Here is a 26708-nt window from a genome sequence, read left to right as displayed (position 1 = left end):
TTGTCGTCCCATTTTACATAAATACAATTATGATCATCTTTAAAGCTATATTTTTATTTAACGTGAACCGCCCAGAGAGCTTCAGCTATTGGGCGGTATAAAAATGTAATAAATAAATAAATAAATTAACGATGTTTTAACTAGTTGCTTTTTTCAAATTTGCTCTCTTCGATTTTTAGAAGATGTTATATTGTTGCTTATGTTGCTTTTTTACTTCTAGATTTTACTGTTGTTAGTCACCTTAGTCATTTTTTATGGAAAGACAGTATATAAACGTCGCTAAACAAAATCAAAGTAAATATTATCAATCCGTCAACATTAACCCGCCTCGATCCAGAGAGAGAGGCAAGTAAATATATTATTATTATTATCTGACACATTATATTAATACCCTTGCATGTGATTTATTTCCTGACTGGATTATTATAATTATAACATTTCGTGATTAAGGCTAAATAGTCATAGTAGCCTGAGGCGGGGCCTGACGCCCAAGATGGTGGCATGAGGCGAAAAACGCCTCCGCCGGCTTTTCCCGCCTTTTCCCGCTTCCCACTCGCGCTCCCTCCCCCCGTTTGGCGGTGACGCGCTTCCCGTAGGCGGGGCCTGGGCGCGGCCGTGGGGGAGGGGCCGGAGCGGAGGATCCGGATCCCTTAATCCGGAGCGAGAAGGGAGGGGGGCTCTGCGCGAAGCGAAGAGGGGCGCAGGCCGAGCCGGAGCCATGGGCAACTGCCACACGGTGGGGCCCAATGAGGCCCTCGTCGTGTCAGGTAAGGAGGAGGAGGAGGAGGCGCTGCTGATGGGGGAAGGGGCGGGGACGGACCCCCCCCCAAATGAAAATAAAGGGGCGCCTCTACGGCCTGTCAGCTTCGGCATCTCGTCTTCCTCAGACCCCACCTTCGTGTTTTCCTTCGTGGGTGTTTTATTTCTCTCCCCCCCCCTTCTTCCTCTAGGGTGTGTGTTTATATATAATATAATATAAAATTATAATAAATCGTATATGTATCATCTAGATATAGATAATATGTGGCATGTGTATAGATAGATAGATAGATATGTATGTATGTGTGTGTATAATGGGAAAAATACCCAACATATATATTATTAATACAGAAACTTGATTATTATTACATATACATGTTGTGTGTGTTTCCCCTTACAAAATAATAATACAAATAACACACACACATATACACATGCCGTATTATCCCTAATATAATAATAAATGAAGTATACACACGATGCCTATTGATATTGTATACTGCCGAAACTCCCTTTATGAGCATAGAAATAATATTAATAATACGATTCTATATGTGTGTGTTTTACTCTTATGATAGACATGTTTGTGTGTGTGTTTCTCATATTTGTGTTTAAATATAGTGTGCAGTCTGAATGTTTAATGTTAAGTATATTTTTAAAATTTCTCTGTTGTTAAGTCTATCTATCTTATAGTGTGTATATTTTTATACACACACATAGTGCCTAGATCCTCTTTATGGGCTTGAAAATATGCTAATTCCATTTGTGTGTGAGTGTTCTTCCGTCTATGTGTGTGGTATATATTATTATCCTATTCATAGGCCTGAAAGTACTAAAATTCCATACGTGTGTGAACCTCTTGCTATTTATATGTGTGTGTGTGTGTGTGTGTGCCTACTTTCTCTGTATGGTAAAATTCCAAATTTGTATGTTAGTCAATCTACATGTATATAGATTATTGCCTACTATGGGCTTGAAAGTAGTAATAGTATGGGCTTGAAAACAGTAATAATAAAATAGGTCTGTATATGTATATTTATATCTCCCTCTCTCTATATATTATATCAGACATACATGTTTATCTGTATTGTATAGTGCCTAGCTCCTGTTTATGGGCAGGAAATTGCTGTCAATGATATTTTATTATTAACGTTTATCTAGTGCCTTATTGTCTAAAGAGCCATTGAGGTGCACGCACACCACACACAAAGACATAAAAATATAGATAACAGCCTCCCTTAATTTGATGCAATGCAGATGTGTGAACTACAACTCCCAGCATCCGTGGCCAGCATGGCCAATGGAAGTTGTAATCCATTGCATCTGGAGTTGGCTGTCGTCTATTATTAATAGTATTATCAGCCCCCTAAACAATGTAGACACTGTGACTCTATATATTCCTCTTTCAAAAAAATAATAATCTTAGAGAACACTTGGGAATTTGTGGCTCTCCAGATCCCCCCCTCCCCGCCTACAGTTCCCATCAGCCCTTGCCAGGTTAGACAGTGATGAGGGATCATGGGTGTTTAAAACATCTGGAGGACTGACAGGTGGCCATGCCTCCCTTAGTGGCTGCTGCTGCTGATGATAATGCAGACAGCAACATGGGTTGATCATTAAAAGTTTGCATTAATTAAAGGCCCCTTGCCCTTACCTGCAAGAGGAAAAAAGCTCTGTGGCTTCTTTAGCTTGAAAATAACAACCATAATAATAACAATTCAATAGTATTCGCCCGCCTTTCCTTTCCTAGCCAAGTGGCATCATTTTGATCTTCCTTTGGTGCAGAGGGATTTGAGGGGAGTGCTTTTGTTTGTTCTTCCGCTCTATTTTCCAGTTATTCTGCTCTGTTTTTCCAGAGATGTGTACCCCAAATCATAGATGGTGCGGATGGGGTTGTGGCATAGCATAGCATTCCTTTGGGAACTAGTGCGTAGAGCTGTTTCGTGATAGGCCTAGCTTAACACTTCACCCCTGTTAGCCAGGATAATTGCCTGCACAGATGTTGTGTTCAGTTGCGGAAATGGTTTGCATGGTCTCATGCGTGGCGAGCGAAAGTGTGCATGGACACATTCGCTAGGAAGCCATGTCCAACTGCGGCTTCCTACTGCACCTACAGAAAGCAGAAGAAGGGGTTCACTCGTCACGCTTGACTCCATACACATGGAAACATATTAGGACATTATATTTGTGAAGCAGCTCAGAATCTCTTAAGAAAATGATGGTGCATACTTGCTGCCTTTTTCTGAAGTATATAAGAATGGAGGAAATACTATTTTTGCATGGTGGGGGTATGTAAAGTATGTGTGTGTCCCTTAAAAAAAAGTTTCCTGCCTGGGACAATGCCTGCCAGGTGCAGAGCTGGGCTGAAACCCACCTGTGGTTTTTCAATACCAAAGTTGGGTATAACATTAAAGTAATGGGTGAGTGTGCCTCTGTACATATTCAGAGTGCTGTTAGCCTTTACCACTAAGGAATCACAGCCACGTGCCTGAGGTTAAGAGGCTGCAAAAGATGTTCCTCTCATGGAGAAAAATGTCCATGAGTGCTGTTGTGGGCTTTGTGAAGGCTAATTCAGCTCTTTAAAGCAGCCAAGGTGTGTGTGACTTCCCTTTGGAGACTACCCTCCCTTCTCCCATCTGTTGCTCTCCCTGACTGTAGCCAAAGCTGCTGCCGTGGAGAGAAGATGATGCTGGGGGAATTGTACCGCTGTGCAACAACCACACCCTCCTGCCTTGCTTTCAGTTCAGTGTGGAAACAGCCCTGAGCAACTCTGAAAATAATTTTTTTAATACCAGACAGAATCTCCTGGAAGAGTGCAGCGGTGCAGGGCTGATGATGTTGAACGTGTCTTGATCATGGACAGATGGTCTGCCTTTGAGTCATAGCGTTCTTTCCAAGTGCCGTTGCTGTACAGGGTAATCCTGTTATGAGCACACTTCTACCCCGGGGAATGGATTTCCTTCATCGGCAGGGGGTTGGACTAGATTGCCTTTGAGGGACCTTCCACTCCATGATTCTAAGAGTCAAACCAGGTATTGGGGGGGGCATTAACTGAAGATACCAGGGTTGAATTATTCAGGTGGGAAGCGGATATAGCTCTGCCTTTAAGCTATATCCCCTCCCTACCTGAATAATTGGTTACACACACCGGTCATCCATTTTTCTTCATTCACTGTACATGCTTCAGTGGCCTACTACAGCTTTCAAGAAACCTCCATGGGTGTTGAACTCCAAATCCCTAGCCTGGAGTTCATCCTTGTAACAACTTTGCAAGGTAGGGGTGCACTATTCTCCCCCCCCCCCCCCCGGTCAGGGAGTGGCTGGCCTAAAACCACCCGATAAGTTCACACCCCATGGCTTCCCAGCTTTTCACGCTTGGTCACAGAATGGCTACAGCTACACCCATCTGCACTAGCCCTTACTTCCCGTAAGAGGTCTGTGTTGGATTAAAGACCACTTTAGTCCTCTGTTGATGTTATTTTTTCTCTCAGTAGCGATCTACTATACATAGTAGGTGGGGTGGAGGCACCAGAGCTCCACAGTCCAGCTCCTGCTTTACATGTCCAAGGTCTCAGGTCCAATCCTTCCAATTAACTTCCAATTAAAAAAGGATGAGAGAGCCATGATGAGAAGACCCTTCTCTTCCTGAGACCCCCTGGACAGCCGCTGCTAGCCACAGCAGGCAGTACTGGGATAAACAGAGTCTGGCCTGGTATCAAGCAGCTTCCTACATTGGCTTGTGTATAGTGCTAGTAAGAGAACTGATTTTGACTCTGAGTCCAAACCTTGCAGCATGCTGCATGTGATGGCCACTCCCAACAAATATTAGCACACCCTGGGAATTTCCATCCTAGAACTGCATGGCAGCTTTTAATATGCACCAAGATGAGTTGTCGTGTGTTCTGTAGCATGGGACTAACAAAGCCCAATCTCATCTCGTGTTGGCTTGTACAGACATGCTAGTACATCTTTCTCGGCGCAATCCTAGCTGGCTGGGGCATGCTAGGAGTTGTAGGACTCTTTTCCCATGTAATCATACATAGAATTGTGCGTTATATCTATCTAAAATTATTTATCAGCTCCCTTCATCTGTCCGGTGGGAGTCACTTGAGCCACACCAAACTGAATAAGTTGAACCATATATATTACAGCTTGTCAGGTGATTGTATTTTGAGTTTGAAGCTGGTGGAAAAAACAACCGGCAGACACCCGCATGTGGCTGGCAGGCTGTGTTCCGCTTGGCAGGTCCTGCAACAGGCTCGGGCCGGATAACGGGATAGGACAGGGGGAAAGCCTGGATCTATCCGGTTCGTGCTTCTCATCTGCTTTTTGAGCATTCTCTGGAACGTGGAGCATTTCTAGCCCTGCAGAGCTGGGACACGTCCAGCACTAAATGAATGTGGGGAGTGTTCCAGGGTGTTGGGAGGCTCAAGTCTTGTGAGCGCAGGACTAATTAATTTGAGCCCCAGGGCTCCCTCCCATCTCCCCCAGGAAGGAAGGGGCCTGAAGTCATAAGAGGACCATAAACACAGGTAGAGTGCTTTTCTCTCAATGCCGAGTAACCACAGCATAACCCTTCATGCCTTCTGAGGGCACATCGCTTGTGAATTGGAGTCTGTGACTTCCAGCTGCTCAGCCCCAGAATTTCCAGAAATTAACTGGTGTCTCCCTTGAGAGGTCCCTCAACAGAACAGGGGTACAGAAAGCTCCACAGTCATAGGCTGTGCTGGCTTGGGGTGATGGGAGTTGTAGTCAAGCCTATTTGGGGAGTACTGAGTTCGGGAAGATTAAGGATCTAAGAGATCCATTTTCTTTTCTTATTTTCCCCATTCTCTGCTTTCTCTTAAGTCTCCTAGCTCCTTGAAGGATCCATGAAGTTGTCAGGCATAGTAGGCCAGTACCAATGATGTGGGGCAGAAAATACTGCATGGAAAATTGTCCCAAACACATTTTCCCAGAAATTTTTTGCATAGCTTTATTTTCTCTCTGAAAAGCTTCCATTTCATAAGTTCACTAGTGACAATGAATGGATGCCAATTGCAAAATGCAATGTTAGGCAATCTTGACAGTTTCGAAGTGGCAGAAGAGTGGTTTATTTATTTATTTACTTATTTATTGCATTTTTATACCGCCCAATAGCTGAAGCATGTCATGCAGGTTTTTGCTAAAATGCGTCAACCGTTTTCAATACCTTTGTTTCCACCACTACCACCCATTAAATTTAAGCAGAGTAAGGGGAAGTACATCCTATTGTGTTTACATTTTTACAAATATTCTAATAAAACATCTGTGTATTATAACATTTAAATCAGATGAAGTGTGCTTTAATTTTCCCCTCCCCTCTCAAATATTTGAGGTCAAATACCTGCAGCATATTGGGGCAAAAAATTAACTTGGGGTTATTTTTTTTAGCTTTGTTGTTTATTAATTGCAAGTAAAATAAACATGCTAAATTCAATCACTCTCTACAGCAGCCTTCCCCAACCTGGCACCCTCCAAAATTGCTGGACATGGACTGAAAATGCAAACTAAACATTTTTGTGAACGTTTTCCAATACTAAATTTTCATGGGGGGAGAAACACATCTCTCATTAGCATTGCGCAAGCATGCTTATGTGGAAAAAACCCTAAACCCTTCCCTTGGGATTACTATTGTGTGTCTGGCAATATCATAGCTCTGATCCCAGTGCTGCGTCTCCACAGTCTCGTCACTGAGGCTGGATTGTTTTATGCTCTTCATGGTTTTAATTTTTGTGAACCGCCCAGAGAGCTTCAGCTATTGGGCAATATAAAAATGTAATAAATAAATAAATAAATCCCCAAAGGGAAGGGGCCGACTTGAAACTACTGATTTAAAGCAAGCACCTGGCTCTGTAATTATTTCCTGAAAAAGCATGCATGCCAATTGGTTGCTATAAATAGGCTGGTTTGCAACGAAATTAAGCCTCTATGCTACCTACAAATACAGTCCAAAACGTCTGGCTCTGTAGCCCAAATGCTTTGGGCACGGCACAGGTTGATTCTGCCCGGAGCAGCAGTAGCAAAATGAAGGGTTTCCATTTGGCGTTCTCCATCCACAAGCAATAACGTCAAGCGCGGTGATTTATGTTAGCCCTTCCTCAACATGGGGATGTGTTAGATTGCAATTCCCATTCCTGGCCAGCACGGCTAATAGCGGTGTTGGGTGGGGATGGCGGGAGTTGTGCCCTCCCGGGTGGGGAAGGCATTTTCTCATGCACTCAACCTGCATTCATTCCGTGTAGTTCTGGGTCCCTGGAATGCCACAGCCTGTTGCAGAGATTCCCGTTAGTCTGTGATGATGGAAGAGGATCGTCTCCTCACCCTTCTTCCAAAGCGGCGTTCTTCTCTAACTGTTGCTATCATTTCCGGAATCTGAAGCATCCTTTGCCAAGCCGTAGCCAGCAGGGAGAGGCCCCTGTTTCTCCCTGCGAGCGTCCTTTTGTAACTCTTCGCAGTTGTATTGGAGAGACGTGGCATAGCGAAATGTCATTTTGTTCTCCTGCTCCGTTCCCTCAGGGTTTAATCGTACGACTGCACGTACGGGTGTTTCTAACCCATAAGATAAGAACGTAAAATAGTCTTGCCAGTGAATCACATCATGCGTTCAGTTAACAGGATCTCCCCAATCCCACTTTCTTTCTTCAGGCTTTTAGGGTTTCCCCCCCCCAGACCATGAGTTGATTAACAACTTTTAACTCTGGTATATATATATTACCTTCTCCCCCCCACACACTCCTATTATCCAATTTGAGAAAAGTTTTAAGTTTAGCAGGTTGTGTTTGGTGGTAAAGCTGTTTTTCTGGGTTTGCTCGGAAAGCCTGTTGGTTTCTCATGCAGTAGCGTTTTGGGGTTAGAGTGTCCCAAGACCAGGAGCGTTTAACCTCACGCCTATGGGGTCCCATTCTACCCCCACCCCCAGAGCTCCCCAGATGGCAATGCCCACTTCCCCTGTTCCCACGCGTTTTCCCTGAACCGCCACTTGTTCCCGGCTTTTGTGCAGTCCCCCCCCCCCCCGCCCTCCGTTCTAAAAGTATGACTTGCTTCTCTTTCGGCAACAAGAGCTTTAAGCTACAATATGCAGGGGTTTGGGGGGGGGGCTTTTGCCTTTGGCCTCACTCTTTTTTTGACTCTCCCACCCATGGAATGCACCCCCTGAGAACTTCTTGGCACAGGATTTTGGCCTTTTGGCAGTGATGGGCAGGCAAAAGGAAGTAGTTCTTGCACAAGGCAGAGTGATGCTGGCCACTGGCTCAGAAGGCTGCAGCAGGGAATTCAATCAATTCACGGAGTTAGAGGAGTTTTATCAGCAGCTTTCATCCAGGATGGTTCTATGGAACCTCCAGGGTCAGGGGAAGTCTACTACTGTAATCAAATAGCTGAGGAGCAATAGCAGGAGATGGGCTTCTTGGAGACCTTGGATTGACTGCTGTAGGAAGTAAGAGGACCGGAAGGATCATTAATCAGAGCCCAGAAAGGCTCATAGCAGGTCATGCCTTGACCTACCATAGATCACATCGCCGCCACTAAAATTCAACGTGGGCACTCATGTTGCAAAGAAGGGCGAGTCCTCCTGGACCTGAAATGCTGTAAAGATTTTGTGGCTCATTCAGTAGCCCATCAGGCCTGCGGTTGACGATGAGGTGAAGAGCAGGAAGGGTGGGGGCTTTCTCCCTTTGCGTAGCATGAGGCTTCCTTGAGGTTGGGGCATGCCTAGTTTTACACGCAGAGCAGAGGAAGAGCAGGAGGTAAAACTATCCTGGACTATGCTGCTTCAGGCTGCAGGTGGTGGGGAATCAAACGTTTACTCTTAGGGTAGTGGTGGTGGTGGGAAAGTCCCTGAATGTAGAAAGCCAACACCTCTGTCTAAGCCAGCTTTCTTCTCCCTGACATCTAACATTCTAGGTGCAAATGGACTCCAAAACAGTACAGCTAACAAACAGATTTATCTGCTGCTTGTGCGAGCTTGGGCCAAGAGATGCTTTTCCTGCCCTATCTTCAATTGTCATTTCGAGTGCCATTTTGGTTAGAAAGGCAGGCACAAATCAAACAAATAAAAATATAATAGCTTCCCCTGGCCATGTAAACAGGGCCAGGTGCCGTAGCCAGGACTCCCGGCCAGGAGGCTGCCTTCCCTTCCCTCAGTACCTAGCTCCCGCATCAACCTGCTTGATATGAGCGCTCTTTCTCCCCCACCGAGCAAATCTGGTTACGCAGCTAGCTTGGATCTCCCTGAGGCATTGTACAGAAAAACAACAGTGGGGTGAGGCTGTCTGGCCTTGTTTCATGTTCTTCTTTTCTCTCCCCTCTAAAAAAACCAACATTTCATTTCTGCCCACTCCCATCTTCCTCTGCTGCTCCCTTTCAGGGTTTTGTGGCTTGGGGTGCATCTCTCTTTGATGCAGAAATATAACCGGTCACCCTGATTTTGGCCACTTTAGCCTGCTGGATGGTTTTTGTCATGGGATGAAGTTCTGGCCTTCAGAGCTACATTTGTTCACGGGGCTGACGAAGAAACACTACAGGTTCTTAGTGGGATTAGCAGTCCTGGGGAGTGGCGAAGCGAAAGAGCGGTCACTGTATGTCTTGAAGGAACACACCATCTCTGGTGTCAAAGGCTCAGTGGAGTTTCTGGTCTCCCTGGGAGAGTGCTGCATCTACGTTCTTGGTCCTTTAATTCTTGAAAGTGGACGGCAGCCTTACAACAGGCTGGGTTTGCACAACATGCTAACTGAACCAACGTGGGTTGGGTTTGAACCATGGGTTATGGTGTTGTCTGAACGCAGCACTTTTTCTGCAGGGGCTCAACCATGCGGTGTGGCTTAATAAACACTCTGAGGAACCCAGCCACAAGCTTGTGTGAGAAAAATAAACCACACTGCATAGTTAACAAGCCATCCTGCAGAAAACACGCTACATTCGGACAACACAGTAAGACATGGTGGGTTAGCGTGTTGTGCGAACCTGCTTGGTTCCTTGAAGCTCTTTCTGTGGCCCAGTGGGGGGCGCTGTACTGCCCCTACTAAAAGCACCTGCGGGCCTTCCGTTCTCTCACAGATAAAGTCAGACTATCTCTTTCTAGGGTAATTGAATACACCTCCATCGCTTGCCAAAGGAGCGCTTTTCTAAACAGCTCTGCAGTGTGTTTGTGTGTGTGTGTGTGTGTTTTGATATTTATTGAAGTGTTTAGCTGGAGGATACCTACAACAAATAGGTCGCGACGAAATAATAAATATACGCCCAAGCCCAATAGCTCAGTAAGTGTTCTGAATCATTGCATGGATTTGATTCAAGAAATAATCAGCTCAGCATAGCCTGCAGGAAGTGGCGGTTTGACAGAAGCAGAGAGTGCAAAGGGAACGTTCAGGGTGTGCGTGATTTTCAATCAGAGGGCCTAATAAGAGTGTCACCTCTTCCCTGCTGAGCTGGGGAGGGATTCATCCGTGAGCGCGAGAGATGGGTGCCTGCCTTTGCTTTCCTCCATAGTCTTCTCGTTCCGAGGAGGGGCAGCGCTTCAATCACAATTGCCAAGCGTTGCAGATGAGGAAAGTTACAGGCACAGATCCCACACGGCGAAATGGGAACTGACCCAGCTCCCTTCCTGCCAGATAGCTTCTGGATGGCGCCGTATCAAATTGGTCACAGGAGATCTCTCGGCTCCACCTTAGCCGAGTGTTCAGTTTTACCTCAGCTGCACGTCTCCAGCAGGCAGCTGCCTTCGGGCCTGGGGGCACTTTGCGTCACAGCCAAGGGGAAAACCCCCAGCCAGCGACTCTCCCACTTCCTGTCCATAAAAGGGAGAGGGAATCGAGCCGAGCACTTCCCAGGCTGTGATGTGAAGTCTAATTGTAATTTCATGCTCAAGGTACATGGAGGTTTTGAGACTGTGGATAGAGGTGTACAAAGTGATGCATTTATTTATTTATTTATTTATTACATTTTTATACCGCCCAATAGCCGAAGCTCTCTGGGCGGTTCGCAAAAATTAAAACCACAGTAAAACACCCAACAGGTTAAAACACAATTACGAAATACAGTATAAAAAGCGCAACCAGGATGCATGGTGTGGAGAATATGGACAGGGAGACATTTTTCTCCCTCTCTCCAAATACTAGAACTCGGGGTCATCCTGTGAAGCTGATTGGTGGGAGATTCAGGACAAATACAAGGAAGGACTTCTTCACACAGCACATAGTTAAATTATGGAACTCACTGCCACAAGATGTAGCGATGGCCACCCATTTGGATGGTTTTAAAAGGGGGTTGGATAAATTCCTGGAGGTGGATTTAGGGTGGATTCCTGCATTGAGCACGGGGTTGGACTCGATGGCCTTGTAGGCCCCTTCCAACTCTGCTATTCTATGATTCTTTGATCCATGGCTACGAGCCCTGATGGTTGTGTGCTACCTCCAGCATCCGAGGCAGTAAGCCCATATACACTAGTTGCTGGGGAACATGGATGGGAGGGTGCTGTCACATCATGTCCTGCTTTGTTGGTCCATGGTCAGCAGCTGGTTGGCCACTGTGTGAACAGAGTGCTGGGCTAGATAGAACCTCGGTCTGATCCAGCATGGCTCCTCTTAGGTTCTTATGGATTAGCCAGGGACCCCAGCAGCGTGCCTGGAGCACAGTTGAAACTTTCCCTGCTGGTGTAAAATGCCATGTTCAGAGGCTAGTTGCCCCCAGTAATAATGAAGTTAGTGGCTGAGTTTGTGAGTTTACTCCATGCCTTTGTAATTGCATTGTTCATAAACATAACGTGGTGATGCAGAATTCAGTATTCCAAGAATCTGCTTCTTCTATTTTTTAAATCCACTTTCTAGTCCTTCTTACGGCTGCCAGAAAACCATGAAAAATAACCAGGGTAGTGGGAGTGGCGGGCAGGTAGGCAGAGATAGCAACTAGCGTAGAATGCGTTTGATTACAGAGCTTGAGTTACCTTGGCCCAGAATGTTCATTTTTAAAGCTGAGATTGTCGCACAGCTCTGATACCCAAAGCTCCTTCCGTGAAGATTGCAGCTTTCAGGAGGGGCCTAGCATTGCAAACTTGCTTGCTGATGAGAGTTTGAATTGTAATCCCTTCCTGCCGGAACATTCTCGAACAGACTTCTCTAACCTGCTGCTTTTAGATGTGTCAGACTGCAAGTCCCATGACTCCCATGGCTGGGAATAATGGCAGTTGCAGTCTAGCACATCAGTAGGGCACTGGGTTAGAGATGGCTGTACGTAAGTGCTCAAGTTTTTGAAAGTGTGAGGCCACAATCCTGTGCATATTTAGACAGCAAATGTCTTACATTCTCCAGACAGCCATGCTGGCTGGGGAATGCTGGGAGTTGTAGGACTTTTTGCTGTCTAAACATGCATAGGATTGTAGGATTTTTTCCTGTCTGAACATGCATAGGATTGTAGGACTTTTTTCCTGTCTAAACATGCATAAGGATTGGATTTAAAATATAAAACTTAAATTCAACAATGTGAAAGCACAATATCAAAATACAACCAGAATACATCATGGAACAGGATTGTTTCTTGCTGATAACAGCTGCTGCTGTTATCCTGGCATTTCCTTTTTGGGTGTGTGTTCTTTGTTTTTATGGTGTTTTGCAAAGGCCTTTTGCAGTCTAGAAAATAAGACACAAGCGAGACAATAATACTACGAAGAGGAAATGGAAGCCTGGGTAAACGCGTGTAGTTGTCCTGGGTTACAGTTACTTTTTCCACATCGTTATTTGAAAGCTTTTATTACTCTTGAGGTGCTGCCCCAGAACTGTTAACCTTGAAGGGGTGGGCTGTAAATGTCATTCTAAAACATTCTCTGCTTTCCCTGCAGGTGGGTGCTGTGGCTCAGACGAAAAGCAGTACATCTATGGAGGCTGGGCGTGGGCCTGGTGGTGTATTTCTGACACACAGAGGTAAGGTGGGGATTCCCCTAATAGTCTTCGTCTTCGCAGGGGGAGGAGGCCAAGCTAGCTGTGACTGGCGAGCACTTATTTCTTTTCACATATATAAAGGGGGGAGGGGAGGAGAATGTCTTACCGTAACAGTAAAAAAGAGGAGCATGGAAAGGGCGCTGGCAATTCGCTCCTCCTGTGGCTCCCCCCCCCCCCCGAGTCTGTTGCTCCAGCCATTTTCTCTGTTCCCAGCTGTCTCGGAGCCGGGAAGGAGACGTGGCTGGAGTCACTAACTGCAGGGCGGCAAGCTGCAGGTGGGGTGGAGCGCTCAGCTCCTAAACCCATGCGCCCCTTTTGCCATTAAAAATAAGATGTGCGCATCTCTTTCTCCGAGATCAGAGCCATGAACGACGGCCCCATCGTGGGCTGCTTCCTCTCTGAGAGTCTCGCTCTTCTTCCTTTAGGTGGGCTTTCTCCAGGGCGAACCAGAGGGGGCGGGGGCGTTGTTCACGTCTCTGCCTGGCCTGTTTATGTACATGTGGGAGGGAGGGGCGATCTCCTTTTAAAAATAAAAAGGGCTGCATGAGCCTGGCTGGCTGCCAGGAACACCACTTGGAATGGAGGGCCTTAAGAGGAGTTGGACAAGGGTGCTGAAAGCAGGAGCGATTCAGAAATGTCCTCAGCAGCCCACGCCAGTGCAGTAGCAACGGAATATTCCTTCTTAGATCCCCCATATTTGAAGCACAAATGGTCATAGTCGATATATTTGTAGGCGGCATTTCCCCCAATACATTGTGTTCCAAACGGTTCACAAAACAAAGAAGTACAAATAAAAATGCAAACAGAGCTGAGAGCCAGTTTAAAGCCATGGTCTTTCTTCTCTGCCCCCCACCCCAAGTTCTGGGGATGGATTTGTTATAGAGCGCATGGGTGCTTCAGAGAACTACAATTCCCATGATCCTTTTTATTAAGCAGCCCTTGTAACTACCTTTGCCGTGACCAAAGTAGTTTCTCCAAGCACTTGCTGGGCCTCACAAGAGACCGATGAGGAGGGTGCTGAGAGAAATTGCATTGATTGTGCAACAAGTGGTTCCTATGAGCCAAAGGGGTCAACCCACAGAAGAGTTTGCTCGCTGCCTCTCTGCATGATTCAGTCCTCCTAGCTAACCTCCTTCCAGTTGGCTCAGCTGCCTCTTCAACTGTAACTAGGTCATTCTATCCCTCCCAGGGCCAAGAGGCTATAGAATAACCTGTGGCTTCCTGTTGCATCTCTGTGAGACTCACTGCTTTGAGCTGGCCTCAGGACAGCAACTCATGCAGAGACATGGCTGGTGGAGGGCAGGCATTTTTGTGAGCAGCCAGTGCGTTCCCTTTTGCACTCCCAAAAGTCAACCTCTGGATGGCCGGCCATCAGCTGCCTCCCAGAGAAGCTACTCCCTGGTTATCCATTGTAGGGACACTGAACTCTGGGGCCAGCAGGCAGCGCTGTGGGCATGCCAGTGGAGTCGGGGTGGGCAGATTCACCGCCGGCCTTTTCAGATCTGAGTGGCCCAAATTCCAAGAGGTGCTCTGGCATCTAGTGAATCAGGATAGATTCCTCTGGCAGTCTTTTTCCGGGGAGGGGTCTCCTCTCTGCCCCCCTCCCCCACCTCTCTCTCTGCCTTAACTGTGAATTCTGCTTGCTGTTGTGTCTTCTGTGCAGCCTCTGACTAACTGTTTTCTGTGATGGTGCCACTGCTGTTGCTGTCCTGAAGCACATTGTGTAGTCCACAGGGTCCCCAAAGAGGGTTCAGGGCGGGGGTGGCATTCACAGCATGTCCTAATCGCCCTGATGCGTCTGGGGGAGGGCCTCCACTTCCCCATGCACTAACCAGGGAAGGAGAAAGACGAGACTCTCTGGGTTTGCAGCAGGAGCAGCAGCTAATGTTTGTGGGGTTAGGGAGGAGGGGGCTTTCTCTGCCAAAGGCTGCCCCAGCCACAGTCCTGCTTTGGCACTGCCTGCTTTGGGATTTTGGAGCGGAAAAGACACCGAGTGAGCCGGATCCATGCAGTCAGAAGCATAATGTTTGTTTGTTTATTCATTTACAATGTTTTTTGAGCACCTTTAAGGCTGGAACCCTCCCAAGGTGGTGCACAAGATTTTTTAAAAACTGTACAAAAATGATGCAAAAACAAATAGAAAAACAATACAGATGATGGAAACGCCAGCATAAAGATGTGGGTGTTCAGAGCCTTTCGGAAGACCTGCAAAGAAGGGGCTTGACAAACCCCTGATGGAAGCTGATTCCGGATGTGTTGGGCCACCACTGAGAAGTCCTCTCTGTTGTCCTCACCAGCTTCTGGTGATAGGTAGATGAGAAGGGCTTCTGCTGATAACCTCATAGTGCAGGTGGGCTGGGACAGGAACATAAGAGGAGCCCTGAGGCTGGATCAGACCCAAGGTCCACCTAGTCCAGCACTCTGTTCACACAGCGGCCAACCAGCTGTCGGCCAGGGACCAACAAAACAGGACATGGTGCAACAGTACCCTCCCGCCCATGTTCCCCAGCAACTGGTGCACACAGGTTTTACTGCCTCAAATACTGGAGGTAGCAGAGTGCCATCAGGACTAGTAGCCATGGATAGCCTTCTCCTCCAGGAATTTATCCAACCCCCTTTGAAAGCCATCCAAATTAGTGGCGGTACTTCAAGGAACTCAGGCTCAAACCATTTAAAAGCTAAAATGCTGGGAATTGTAGGGGGATGCTGGGAGTTGTAATCCAGCACATCTGGAGGGCACCAGGTTGGGGTAGGGAGATCTTTTGAGGACCAGAAAGCAGGATATAAATGATTTTATGAAGTCTTGTTTACTCTGCCTGGCAGCGTCTCCCTCAGGCAGAGATGGGCCGTTCCCTTCCCCTCCGACCTGATCGCGTTAGTCAGTGTTTTTAGGAGGCTTTGACACGGAGAGTTTTCAAGGCAATTCGGAAAGGATCAGTGGTAACTTGCGAAAGCCCTGGAAGAGGCTCACCGCTGTTATTCTGTATTACAGAGCTGGGGAGGAGATTGCTTGGCCCAGGGCAGGCTGGGGAGTCGGTGGCAGAGGCCAGGGGCATCACGGTTCCTCTCTTAGCTGCTGCGTCATAGCAGCGCTCAGTGACACTGACCGCTTCCAGTTAAAACCAAACACATCCCAGTGAAGCAAAACATCCCACAATGGTGGTGGTTTTTTCAGACGGGTAGCTCAGGGTGAACCTTTGCCTCCATGCATGCACACATCACGCTTGCCTCAGGCGGTCTGCACAAAGTTGCTGCAGGTCTGGCTGAATGGGGAGTGTGTGTTGGCGGGGTGGGTGGGATTGTCTACTAATGCCAGCTGCTTTGGCCCAGACTTGTGTGAGTACCCTACCGTCATGGCAGAGGTCTTGGGGAAGAAGTTCTTCCCGCCTTCCAAAGAAGGGCGGAAGCTCCCTCGGACAGGCGGTTTTTCGGAGCGGCCGTACGCTTGCGCTGCTGCGTGCCCCTTAGTGCCGGTCCAACACTTTGGGTCAGCCCAAGGGGATTCTGGTTCTGTTCAGCCCCACCCTTGAATGGGATTGGCTGGCTGGGAGGTAGGCCAACCAATGTGGGTTAGTGCCAGGCTGAAGGGGGTGAGGACAGGAGGGCCATTTCTAAGCTGGTTTGGTGCTGGCCGAGGAAATACAGCTGTTAAATTCTGGTCCAAACTGGCTCAGGTGAGCTGTCGCTGGTCGGACTAGAGGCTTTTGTGGCCTTTCCTTACAAGAAGGTTCCTCAGCATCTGGGTGCCGATGAGCATGTTTGGACATTTGTAGGCCTGCCTTCCCCAACCTGGATTCTGGACAACGATTCCCAGAATCCCCCAGCCAGCCCACGTTGTCGTTACCCAACACACCCGGAGGGTGCCCAGATTGGGAAGCGTGTTGCAGGCAGGGCCTGGTCAATTCTGCAAGCAGAGAAGAGGCCGAGCAGCATTTCAGCACCCTTCTCTTTCCTTTCCCGTCCTCCTTGGGAAGGGAAAGGGAACCCTGTTCAAACCCTGCCCTGCTGTTCTTCTTCCGAGCACAGAATCGGGGTACAGAATCCCACCCACCACCCACCCAAAAATGTAAAACGGAGCAGACTTGTTCCAACCGCCCACCATCAGCAGCTAAAAATCATAAAGCCATTCTTCTCTCCCATCAAAAGCTTGAAAAAATAAGACCCTTTACACTTGCCACTTAAGAGATAAACTGAGTAGGAGCCAGGTGAGTGTGTTTGGGGAAGGAAGAGGCCTGTTTCTGTTGGCTACTTCCTAACCCCTTGTTGGGGGGCGGGGGGCACCCAGCTTGAGGTAGGTGGCCTGGCCAGCGGCCCTGGGTGGGCATCGTGCTCTGAAAACACCTAGCCTGTCTCCTCACATCTGGAAGCAAGCCATCAACCCATAAAGTCCCGTCTCTTCTCCTTGGCGAGTGGGTACTGTTTCTCTCTGGTAACCACCTTGTGTGTTTGCTGTCCTACCCTTATTTATTGCTGCTCAGACTGTCTTTGGAGGTTATGACCATCCTTTGTCGCTGTGAGAATATTGAGACGTCGGAGGGGGTCCCACTGTACGTAACGGGGGTCGCACAGGTAATAACCCGCCAGCTTCTAACGTCTTGTCCCTAACCCATCTTCGTCTCTCCCTTCTGTATCACGCAGCGGCGGCAGCAACAGTGGCAGCAAGAGGACTTAAGCGCTCGCCTTTTTCTCTAGCGGGCTGCTCTGAGCACCAGCACTTTTTCTCTTTCCTTTGCCTCCCCTCACCCCCGTCGCTGGCTCGTGCTACCTGCTGCTGCACTCCGTGGTAATGTAGAGAGACACATGCAGAGCGATTCCGAAATTCGGGGCTCTGAGCCCTGTGGGAACATGGCTGGCACCCGCTTGCCACAGCTGCCTGCTTCACGAGCGTTGCACGGGGACAAGAAGGGCCACCCCGAGCCCTCCTCTAGGCGAGGGAGGAAAGGGGACCTGGAATCCTGCCTGGGGCAGCTGAGGGGAGAGCCAGCCCAGGCGGCTGTGTGCTGCTTCGGAAAAGAAGAGGGAGTTCTGCGGCGTTTGAAATGTGAGGAATGTAGGAAGCTGGACTTCTATCAGGTCAGACTCTTCCTCAGTCTAGAATCTCAGAAATGGGTAGAAAGGCGATGTTTTGGAGGTCAATTCCCAGTATTCCTGACCATTGGCCATGCTGGTAGGGGCTTCTGAGAGTTGGAGTCCAAAACATCTAGAGATTTACTGTCGGCCGCTCCGTAGTCCAGATGAACCTTTTGCCCGCCAGGCAGAATTTCTCTGGCAAGGGACAGATGCAGAAGATGAAAGCCACAGGGTTTCTTTGAAGGAGCAAGGGCATCTAGAGTCTTGCATCGCAGGCTCTTCTGGGTGGCTGGCCCCAAAACGTGGAATTCGCTGGCCCAGCAGGGCCAAAAAGGGTTATGGGAGTTGTAGACCCAAAGACCTGGAAGGCACCAGGTGGCCTACCCCTGGGATGGAATATGGAGTAGACATCAGCCTTCCAGTCGTCATGCTGCAATGACAGGGGCAGGGCGTCACTCAGTGCTAGTCCCAGATTGAATCCCAGCAATTCCAATGATTGAAAAAGAGTCCGGTTGCAGGTTCTGGGAAAAGCCTCTGACGGAGAACCACTGCCGATGAGACAATGCTGGCTCAGTCACAGACTCCAAGAATCGTAGAGTTGGAAGGGGTCTCTGAGGCCATCCAGTCCAACCCCCCCCCCCCCCGGCTCAGTGCAGGGATCCACCTCAAAGCATCCCCGACTGATGGCCATCCAGCTGCCTCTTCAGTGTCTCTGGTGTGGGAGAGCCCACTACCTCCCTAGGTCATTGTCGTACTGCTCTAACAGTCAGGAAGTTTTTCTTGTTGTCCAGCTGGAATCTGGCTTCCTGTCACTTGAGCCCCTTATTCCACTCTGGGAGGATCGAGAAGAGATCCTGGCCCTCCTCTGTGTGACAACCTTTCCAGTATTTGAAGAGTGCTTTCATGTCTCCCCTCAGTCTTCTCTTCTCCAGGCTAAACATGCCCAGTTCTTTCAGTCTCTCCTCATAGGGCTTTGTTTCCAGACCCCTGATCCTCCTCGTCATCTGTAAACCTGTCCTTGTTTGGCGGCTTTATATGGAAAGCTCCTGTCCCTGAACAGAGGTGACCTCTCTCTGGATGCTAGGGATCAACAACATAGAACAGGAGGGGGTTCCACTTGGGCCTCATCCGTGGTGGCAGGCAAGGCTGCTTTTCTATGCTATTGCGGCCAGAATGGGACAGTAAGGGCATGCAAGTGCTCTTAGAAATGTTTAAACATCTCTCATTCACTTAAAAAGGGGGATTTAAAAGCTAAAACCTCTCCCTTTCTGTCAGCCCTGGCCCATAACGATGAAAGCCAAACCCATAGGAAAGCCTTAACATACGTTTGAAAAGATATTCAGTCTGTGCTGGGTCTCCACTGGAAGCGAATTCCTCAGTTTTGGGCCCATCCAGGAAAGTCCTTTGTGGTTTTAGGGATGCATAGGGAGGGAGATGGTCTTGAGAGTTGTTTTTGTAGTCCTTACGGATCTAGGCCGGCCGCTCCAGTTCTGTCTGGCAAACAGCCAACGCTGGAACGCCACCACTCCAGGGCAGCCGGCTAACCAGGGAGTTGGTGGGGGGAACCTGGACTTAAATCTCTGTTGCGCGGCTTCAGGCAAGTTTCTCAGCCACCAGCCAAATGGGGGTGGTTGTAAAAACAAATCCATTAAATGGCAACCACTGGATACAAGTATGCCGCAGTGTCCTCTGCAACCCGCTCAAGTTGGATGGCAGATGGATGGCTGTTGCACCAGCCTGTGGACAGTCTTCAAGGACAACATTCGCCCCACACCACTACAGTAGTCCAGCCCAGCCTTCCCAACCAGGTGCCCTCCTGTAGTTTCAGATCGCAACTCCCTGGATTCCTGGCTGGGTCAGAAAGGAGTTGCCCTTGCAAAACGTCTGGCGGGCACCAAGGTGACAAAGGCTGGCTTAGCCTCAAGCACGCAGCCCTTGCCGCTAAAGGGGGCCTTCCTTGCTTCTCAGGCTCACTAGTTGGCCCTTTTAAGAGTACGCTTCTGTGGTCCTCGCCCAAGAGGGCTTCCGACGTCAAGCGGACTCTTGGGCAGGGCTTTCCCTCTAAATTCCATGAGGCGTGAGAGATGTCCTGGGGACCCCTTGGGGTCTCCCAGCAGCGAGAGCTGGGACGCCTCCATTGGGCGCTCCCAAGTGATGGGGCTTCAACGCTTTTCTCCACCGGTTCCTGCAACAAGCCCGTGGTGGCCATTTCTAGCAGGAAGGGGTGGGCCGAGAGGGGGCAGAAGCCCTCTTAGTTGTGGTCAGCTGGCCGAGTGCCTGGCGAGAGGGCAAGCGTCCGCTCTGCATTACCTAGGACGAACGTGGCAGGTGGCTCTGAGCCGACGGGGAGAGCTGAGCCTGTTACGTGGAAACGTGCCAATGTTTTGCGTTTTTTGGCAGGATTACCCTAGAGATAATGACGTTACAGCCCAGGTGCGAGGACGTAGAGACGGCGGAGGGGGTAGCTTTAACTGTCACAGGTGTGGCCCAGGTACAGTAACTCCAAACGCCTCCTTTTAGGAATGCATGCCTCTGGTCTAACCCTTCTTCCTGCTCTCTCCTCACCCCCAGGAAGACCCGGGGAGAGGCGCTGCCTACTTGGAAAACGTCCGTCCTTTCTCAAAAGTCGCTTCTTCTCCCCACCCCACTACTCCGCGCTGCACGACGTAAACCCCATGTTGGGAGGGCGTTGGGCTGCTTTCCCCTTTCCGCCACTGGGCTGCTGCTTCTCCCCCACTGGGCAGCAGAGGGCGCTGCTGCCGCCTTGAGCTAAGACACACCTGCATCTCCACCTGCCGAGGTGTTTTTGCATAGCTGGTTTTTGTCCTGAATTCACACGGGCCGTCGGATGTTCTGAAATTCTTCTTTGCTGTGTTCTTGCACAACGACTCAGGTGTTCGCCAAATCGTCATTAGGGCAGATTTAGTCTTCCTGGCGGGCCACTTTGAACAGGGGTGGAAGCCAGCTCCCCTGTCCCCCAAAGTGAACCACTAGCGACGCCTGTGGACGCAGGTGTTTCTCCATAAGCCCCTTCTCCGCCCCTGGGTTGCCCAACTGGCTCTGCCTCCTTCGCTTGGATTTGGCTCAGCCTAATTGCAAAGAACGCAAAACAGCTCCATTTGTGATGAGGACCTTGAGAGCAGCCCCCACGCCCACCCACGCACGCTGCCCTTTCTTTTTCTACCAGCTCTCCGAACCTGAAACTGAGCTGTGTGGATTTACTTATTTTTATTTCCAGGGGTTCAATGAGTTGTTTTATAAAACACAAGTTCAGTCACAACGGAGCAGGAGAGAGATTCTGTAACACAGGCTTATGAAGAAGTCTCACGAAAGTTGTCTGGCCTGTTCATTCGCCCATGTTGGCTATGAGATGTTTGCAGCGTGTTGGCAGACGGGGAAATAAGCTTTGAGCCTCTTCCACTCTGCTGCTACTCCTTCTCTGTTGCTTGGTTGCCTGGAGGTGATTCCTACCCGCCAGAGGCGAGTGGCTATTTTGCAGGCCTGCCCTGAACAGTTCAGTTGAAAGATCCTCCAGCTGGGCAACGAATTTAGTGAATCACAGGCAGGCCTGTCGTTCGGCACCCAAGCAGGAAAGCGGCTGGATGGGGCCGCCCCTCTCTCATGGTGCCCCATCCTCGCCCAGACCAATGTCTCTGGGGGGCTGCGATCTTTTCTGCCTGAGCCCTGGCCAGAAGGATTTCGCTCTGGCCTGCTCCTGCAGATGAGCATCCAGGTGCCATCTGCCAAGAATGGCTCTTTCCGAAGCCAGGCCCCTTCTGAAGGTGATGGGAGCTGCGCGAGGCCCTATTAGCTTTAGCGGGGCTCGTGCAGAAGAACGGCCCAGCAGAAGGGCGTTCCGAGCCCTTAGCAAACCTCCGGAGAATTCCTCGTTCCGAGGCCATTCCAACACTCTGGCCTGAGGGGGTTCCTGCTGTGGTTGCACCGCAGCTACTTCCATCTGGCTCCATTGGCTTCCCGCTCCCAGGGCCCCAGGCCTCAGCCTGCCTCCGGCTTCTAAGAGACCTGGGAGGTGTCGCCCGTTTAGCGCTGGAGGCTGCACGGCGTGTTCTTTCTCGTGGGCGTTTTGTGGTGGGTTTATCAAGGTTCTCCTGGTCCCATCCTTGAAATTCCAATTTCTATCACCCCCTAACCATTGGTTATGCTGGCTAGGGCTGATGGGTGTTGAAGTAGCATCTGGAAAGCTACTTTCCCCCCCACCCCAAGCTACAGCTTCCCAAAGAATTTCTCCTCTCTCCCTCTCTCTCTCTCTCTCTCTCTCTCGATAGGGATGGCAAATAAAGCAATGAGTTAATTAGCCCCACAGTTAGTCCCTGTGAATGGATGGACTCGTGTCCTGTTTTTGATATCCCAGGAGTGGTCTTGAGGAAAGCGGAAGCCGAAACACTGAACTGAACTGTCTAAAAAGGGATGGCATGCAAGGCGAAAGGAATGAGGAGGGCGGGGGGGGGGATCATTCTTTTAGCCCGGTCGGCGGGATGGCCCTGCTCCCCCTCTCCTTTCCCTCTGTACAGCCTGCTGGAATGGACGGAAGGAGGAGGAAACATCCAACCTTCTCCTGGGCTTTGAAAAGCAAAAATATGAGGTGTTCTTTGAGTGCTCATTTTACTACCATGCCAGATAAGAAATGAAATTGTGAAGGCTAAAAGGGGTGGGGAAATCCTAAAGATGAGGGAGCTCCAAGATCCGAGGATCAGTGTGATCAAGTGTGCCACCTCACACACACACGCACACATTCATTGACCGCTAATCCTTGCAGAGTCCACTACAGCCTCACCTGTTCCTGCCTCGCTGTGCTGTGCGATTGCGTTCCCTCTCCAGGCATCAAAGCCCCCATCTGGAACAAAATAGCGCCCCCTCCTTGCCAACCAGCAGCAGCACCTGCGGCCACAGCGCAACAATGAGCCGAAATGGACCCGGGCGTGGCGTGAGCGTCCTCACTCCATTAGCTGGGGCGGGGGAGACGCAACGGGGCATGGCTTTCAGGAAATGTTGAGCGCCGGGGGGGGGGGGAGGGAGGGAGAGAGAGAGAGAGGAGTAAGAGCGGCGGGTGCACGCTTGCCTGTTCCCGAGGCTGACGCTTAAAAGAAGTTTGGCCTGCGACGTGATGGGAGGCAGTATGGAACCCAATGGGTGCTAAGGTGTCCCATTGCCTAGCAGAAGGAGGAAACCTCCTTTTGTTCACAACATCCTTCCCTGACCTGGTGCCTTCCGGATGTGTTGGCTTACAGCTCCCAGCATCCCCTAGCCAGCTGGGGGATGCTGGGAGCTGTAGGCCAACACATCCGGAAGGCACCAGGTCAGGGAAGACTAGCGTACGATATTTCAGTGTAGTCCTGTGAACGAAAAGCCTGAATCGCTGCCCCTCCCCGTGACTGACAGCGTGCCCATCCCGGACAGCCAGCGAGGGCCTTTGGAAACCAAGCCACCCGTCTGTGCCCCACCCCTGCCCAGCTTTAAAACGTCTTCTCTGTGTGTCTTTTTTTGCCCTCAGGTGAAAATCATGACCGAGAAGGAGCTGCTGGCGGTGGCCTGCGAACAGTTCCTGGGGAAGAGCGTGCAAGACATTAAGAACGTGGTGCTTCAGACCCTGGAGGGCCACCTTCGCTCCATCTTAGGTGTGAGGGCGGGGGTTGGATGGCAGAAACGGGCCCCCACAGGTTTAAAAGAAATCTGCAAACCTGCCTTAGACCGAGTTGGGACACAGGTCCGCCAAGCGCTGTGGTCCTGTTCCGACTTGGAGCAGCTTCCCCCGGGCCTCAGGCAGGTGAGGCCTTTTCCATGCATAAAGTCTGATGTAAGTCCTATATAGAGTAGACTCATTGAAATGAATGGAACTTGAGTTAATTACCCAGCCACTGGTGCACGTAAGCATACTGCCGTCACAACTAGTAACCCTCGATGGCCTTCTCTTCCACCCCAAATTTGTCTTACCCCCTTTTAAAGCCATCCCAGTTGGTGAGTGTCGCTGCATCTTGTGGCGGTGAGTTCCACAGCTGAACTATTTATTTCATTACGTTTTTATACTGCCCAACAGCCAAGGCTCTCTCTGCAGTTCTCAATTAAAACCATAAAATGCAACGGATCAAAATGTAGCATAAAGCTTAAAAAGTTTTTTTTAAAAAAACGGTAAAATCAAAATAATCCCATCAACAGTTAGAGCCCAGGAAAGGACTGTGTGAAAAGATGCATTTTCAGAAGGCATTTAAAGCGTGTTACATTTTCCGCCTCCTGAACTCCGCGAGGGAGGGTTTTCCAGCAGGTGGGTGCCACTACAGAGAAGGCTCAGCATTGAGGGTTTTCAAGTCTGTGTGCTCTAGGAAGCAAGTTTCTGGTCCTTAGGACTGCCAAGAAGTTCAGAGCTGCTTCAAACACCTGGTGAAATATTGAATGGGGCCTTCTGTTGATCAGTGGGGGTGGGTGGGGAGATGTATGTGTTCTGTGTAGCTCCCTAGCCAGAAGCAGAATAATGTGGATTCCTGCATTGAGCAGGGGTTGGACTCGATGGCCTTATAGAGGCCCCTATTCTATGACGGAACCTACGCAGATACAGATGAATGTCCTTTGGAGTTTGCGTACTGCATTGGGGATGTGGACTTCCTAAGAGCAGGACGCCAGCTGGCCTGTTCCCAAGCTGAGCACCTCTGTTTCTCTTGTGCTGTTTTGGGCACCCGCCACAAGCCAGGGGCTTGGTGTTGAAGCCTGGGGGTGGGGCGGAGGGAACAGGAGAGGAACGTAGAGCCAGCGTTGCCGCCCGTCCCCCCCATAGAATAGCCGACGGCCCTTTCTTAAAGAGATACACGGGGCAGTCAAGAACACATTTTAAAAGGGGATCAAAGAGCTGTGAGCCATGCGAAAAGAAGAGGCCGCTGCAAAGATGGATGTTATCGGCATGGTTCTGTAGTACCTCTATCAAGGAGGGAAATAATCCTGTGAAAAATCAAGCAGAATATAAAGCGGAACTTGTACACACGACTTGGTTGCGTGCAATCAAAGCAGTCTGTCGTCATACCTAAGACCCACTCGCCATTCCTTTCATTAAACTATTCATTAATGGTCCGGCTTACCTATAAATATATTGTGTGAGGTTGGTTGATCCTTCATCTGCCTCAGGTTACTACAGTATGCAGCTTCTCTGTTCAGTTTTCAGGAAGGAGTAATGGACGTTACAGTCACTTCGTTTTGATGTTTAAAGTATTTCTACAGGGAGGGAGCTTGTCCTTTCCCCCGCTAGAACTTTTTTAGAGTGTGCTAGTGTGTTTGTCCAACTAGTTTGGCACATACTCTAAAACAGGTTCCCCAACCTGGCACTCTCCAGTGTGTTGGACTCCAACTCCCATCATTCCCATCATCCCTGCTGGTCAGGAATGATAGGGGTCGCAGCCCAACCCTCCTGGCTCCCCTTGTGGCTGGGGCGTCTCCTCCTGTGCCAGGACTTGCCCTCTTCCAGACTCCATTTTGCCTGTGTTTCCCTTTTGCAGGGACCTTGACCGTCGAGCAGATCTACCAGGACAGGGACCAGTTTGCCAAGCTGGTGCGGGAGGTGGCCGCTCCCGATGTGGGCCGGATGGGCATCGAGATACTGAGCTTCACTATCAAGGTACAAGCAGAACGGTGTAGAGGAGGCCAGCTGGCTGAGCAAACGGGCGCTGTTGCCACGCAAGCAGGGCTGGGCCACTCTACAACCCCCTCATCCCTCACCACTGGCTAGGGCTGGTGGGATTTGTAGGCCCAAACATCTGGAAGCCTACCAGTGGCTGGCGACTGCGCTAAAGCCGTGGAGCCAGTAGAAGGAGCGGCACCGCCTTGCTGTGACGGCCACCCTAAACGGACTGTGAACGCATGGCCCGCCAGTCGTTGTTGGACTGCAACTCCCGTCAGCCCTTGCCAGCAGTGAGGCATGATGGGATTTACAGGAGGGCTGCACGTTCCCCATACCTGCTGTAAGGCTGCCTGCAAAAGGGCAGGGCAGGCTTCCGGCGTAGGTTTTGGTTTTCTCCCCCCCACCCCCCCGCCACCGCCCCATGCAAGCGAAAAGCAACGTGGCAAGAGGGGGAGCCCTAAAACTCGCCACTTCAGCCCCCCCAACGCCACACCCTTTGAAGACAATGGGCTCAAAGGGCCCTAACTTGCCCTGAGGGATAATCCGGGCCAGGACAGGAACCGGAGGGGGCTTTGGCGTTGTTGTTTCCTTTCTAAACTGCCTGTGGACTTCAGAGCGGAGAGGACTCCAAAGGAAATGTGCCACCGTCCAACAGGCGCCGTCGTTGTTTTTATATTTATTTGTATCCCGCCTTTTGCCCAATACTGCTGTTAGCGGGTACCTGAAGGGGGGGAGGGCTCCCAGGGAAAGGCCCCCCCTGCCCGTCTGAAGGCATGGGGTGATTTACGCGGCAGGAGCACGCTGGGATTCCGAGGGGCAGGTGTGTGTGCCCTGAACAGTGGTTTCATGGACTCTCCCTCCCTGGCAGGACGTCTATGATAAAGTCAGCTACCTGAGCTCGCTGGGGAAGACCCAGACAGCGGTCGTCCAGCGGGACGCTGACATTGGAGTGGCTGAGGCGGAGCGGGACGCCGGGATCCGGGTACGTGGAACAGCACGGGAGGGGCTCGCTTTGCGCTCCAGCCTTTAGCTAGCCGGTCCGAGAGCTGTGCTTTTTCAACGTTTGCTCCCGCAGGAGGCAGAGTGTAAGAGAGAAATGCTGGATGTGAAGTTCATGGCAGACACGAAGGTGGCCGACTCAAAGCGCGCCTTCGAGATGCAGAAGGCGGCCTTCAGCCAAGAGATCAACGTGAAGGTGTGTGCGTTGATACTTTGGCAGCGGTGTGGTGAGAGAGAGCAGGGCGGGAGGAAAGAGTTAGGTCTTTGAGGAAATGCCGAGCATCTCTTAGAAGGCAGCACTGCAGAGTGCT

At 50.0% G+C, this 26708-nt stretch overlaps 1 protein-coding gene across 2 annotated transcripts in view; it reads left to right on the top strand.

Moving 5' to 3' along the window:
* Nucleotides 1-685: 685 nt before the first annotated feature.
* The window catches only part of FLOT2 (flotillin 2), a 29899-nt gene continuing 3876 nt past the window's right edge, over nucleotides 686-26708 (top strand). Inside the window, exons 1-7 of one of the 2 annotated variants that reach the window (XM_063146408.1) lie at nucleotides 686-767; nucleotides 12608-12689; nucleotides 20178-20268; nucleotides 23290-23413; nucleotides 25277-25395; nucleotides 26267-26380; nucleotides 26474-26593. In XM_063146408.1, the coding sequence (XP_063002478.1) occupies nucleotides 719-767; nucleotides 12608-12689; nucleotides 20178-20268; nucleotides 23290-23413; nucleotides 25277-25395; nucleotides 26267-26380; nucleotides 26474-26593 (699 nt within the window). In that variant the 5' untranslated portion in view covers nucleotides 686-718. Of the gene's footprint in view, nucleotides 768-12607; nucleotides 12690-17185; nucleotides 17277-20177; nucleotides 20269-23289; nucleotides 23414-25276; nucleotides 25396-26266; nucleotides 26381-26473; nucleotides 26594-26708 lie in introns of both variants that reach the window. The other variant, XM_063146409.1, reaches the window with a different exon arrangement.

The sequence above is a fragment of the Elgaria multicarinata genome, chromosome 22, assembly GCF_023053635.1.
Source record: "Elgaria multicarinata webbii isolate HBS135686 ecotype San Diego chromosome 22, rElgMul1.1.pri, whole genome shotgun sequence".
Classification (NCBI taxonomy): Eukaryota; Metazoa; Chordata; class Lepidosauria; order Squamata; family Anguidae; genus Elgaria; species Elgaria multicarinata.
The sequence above is the reverse complement of the archived record's forward strand: the minus strand, read 5'-3'. Positions and strand labels throughout refer to the sequence as shown.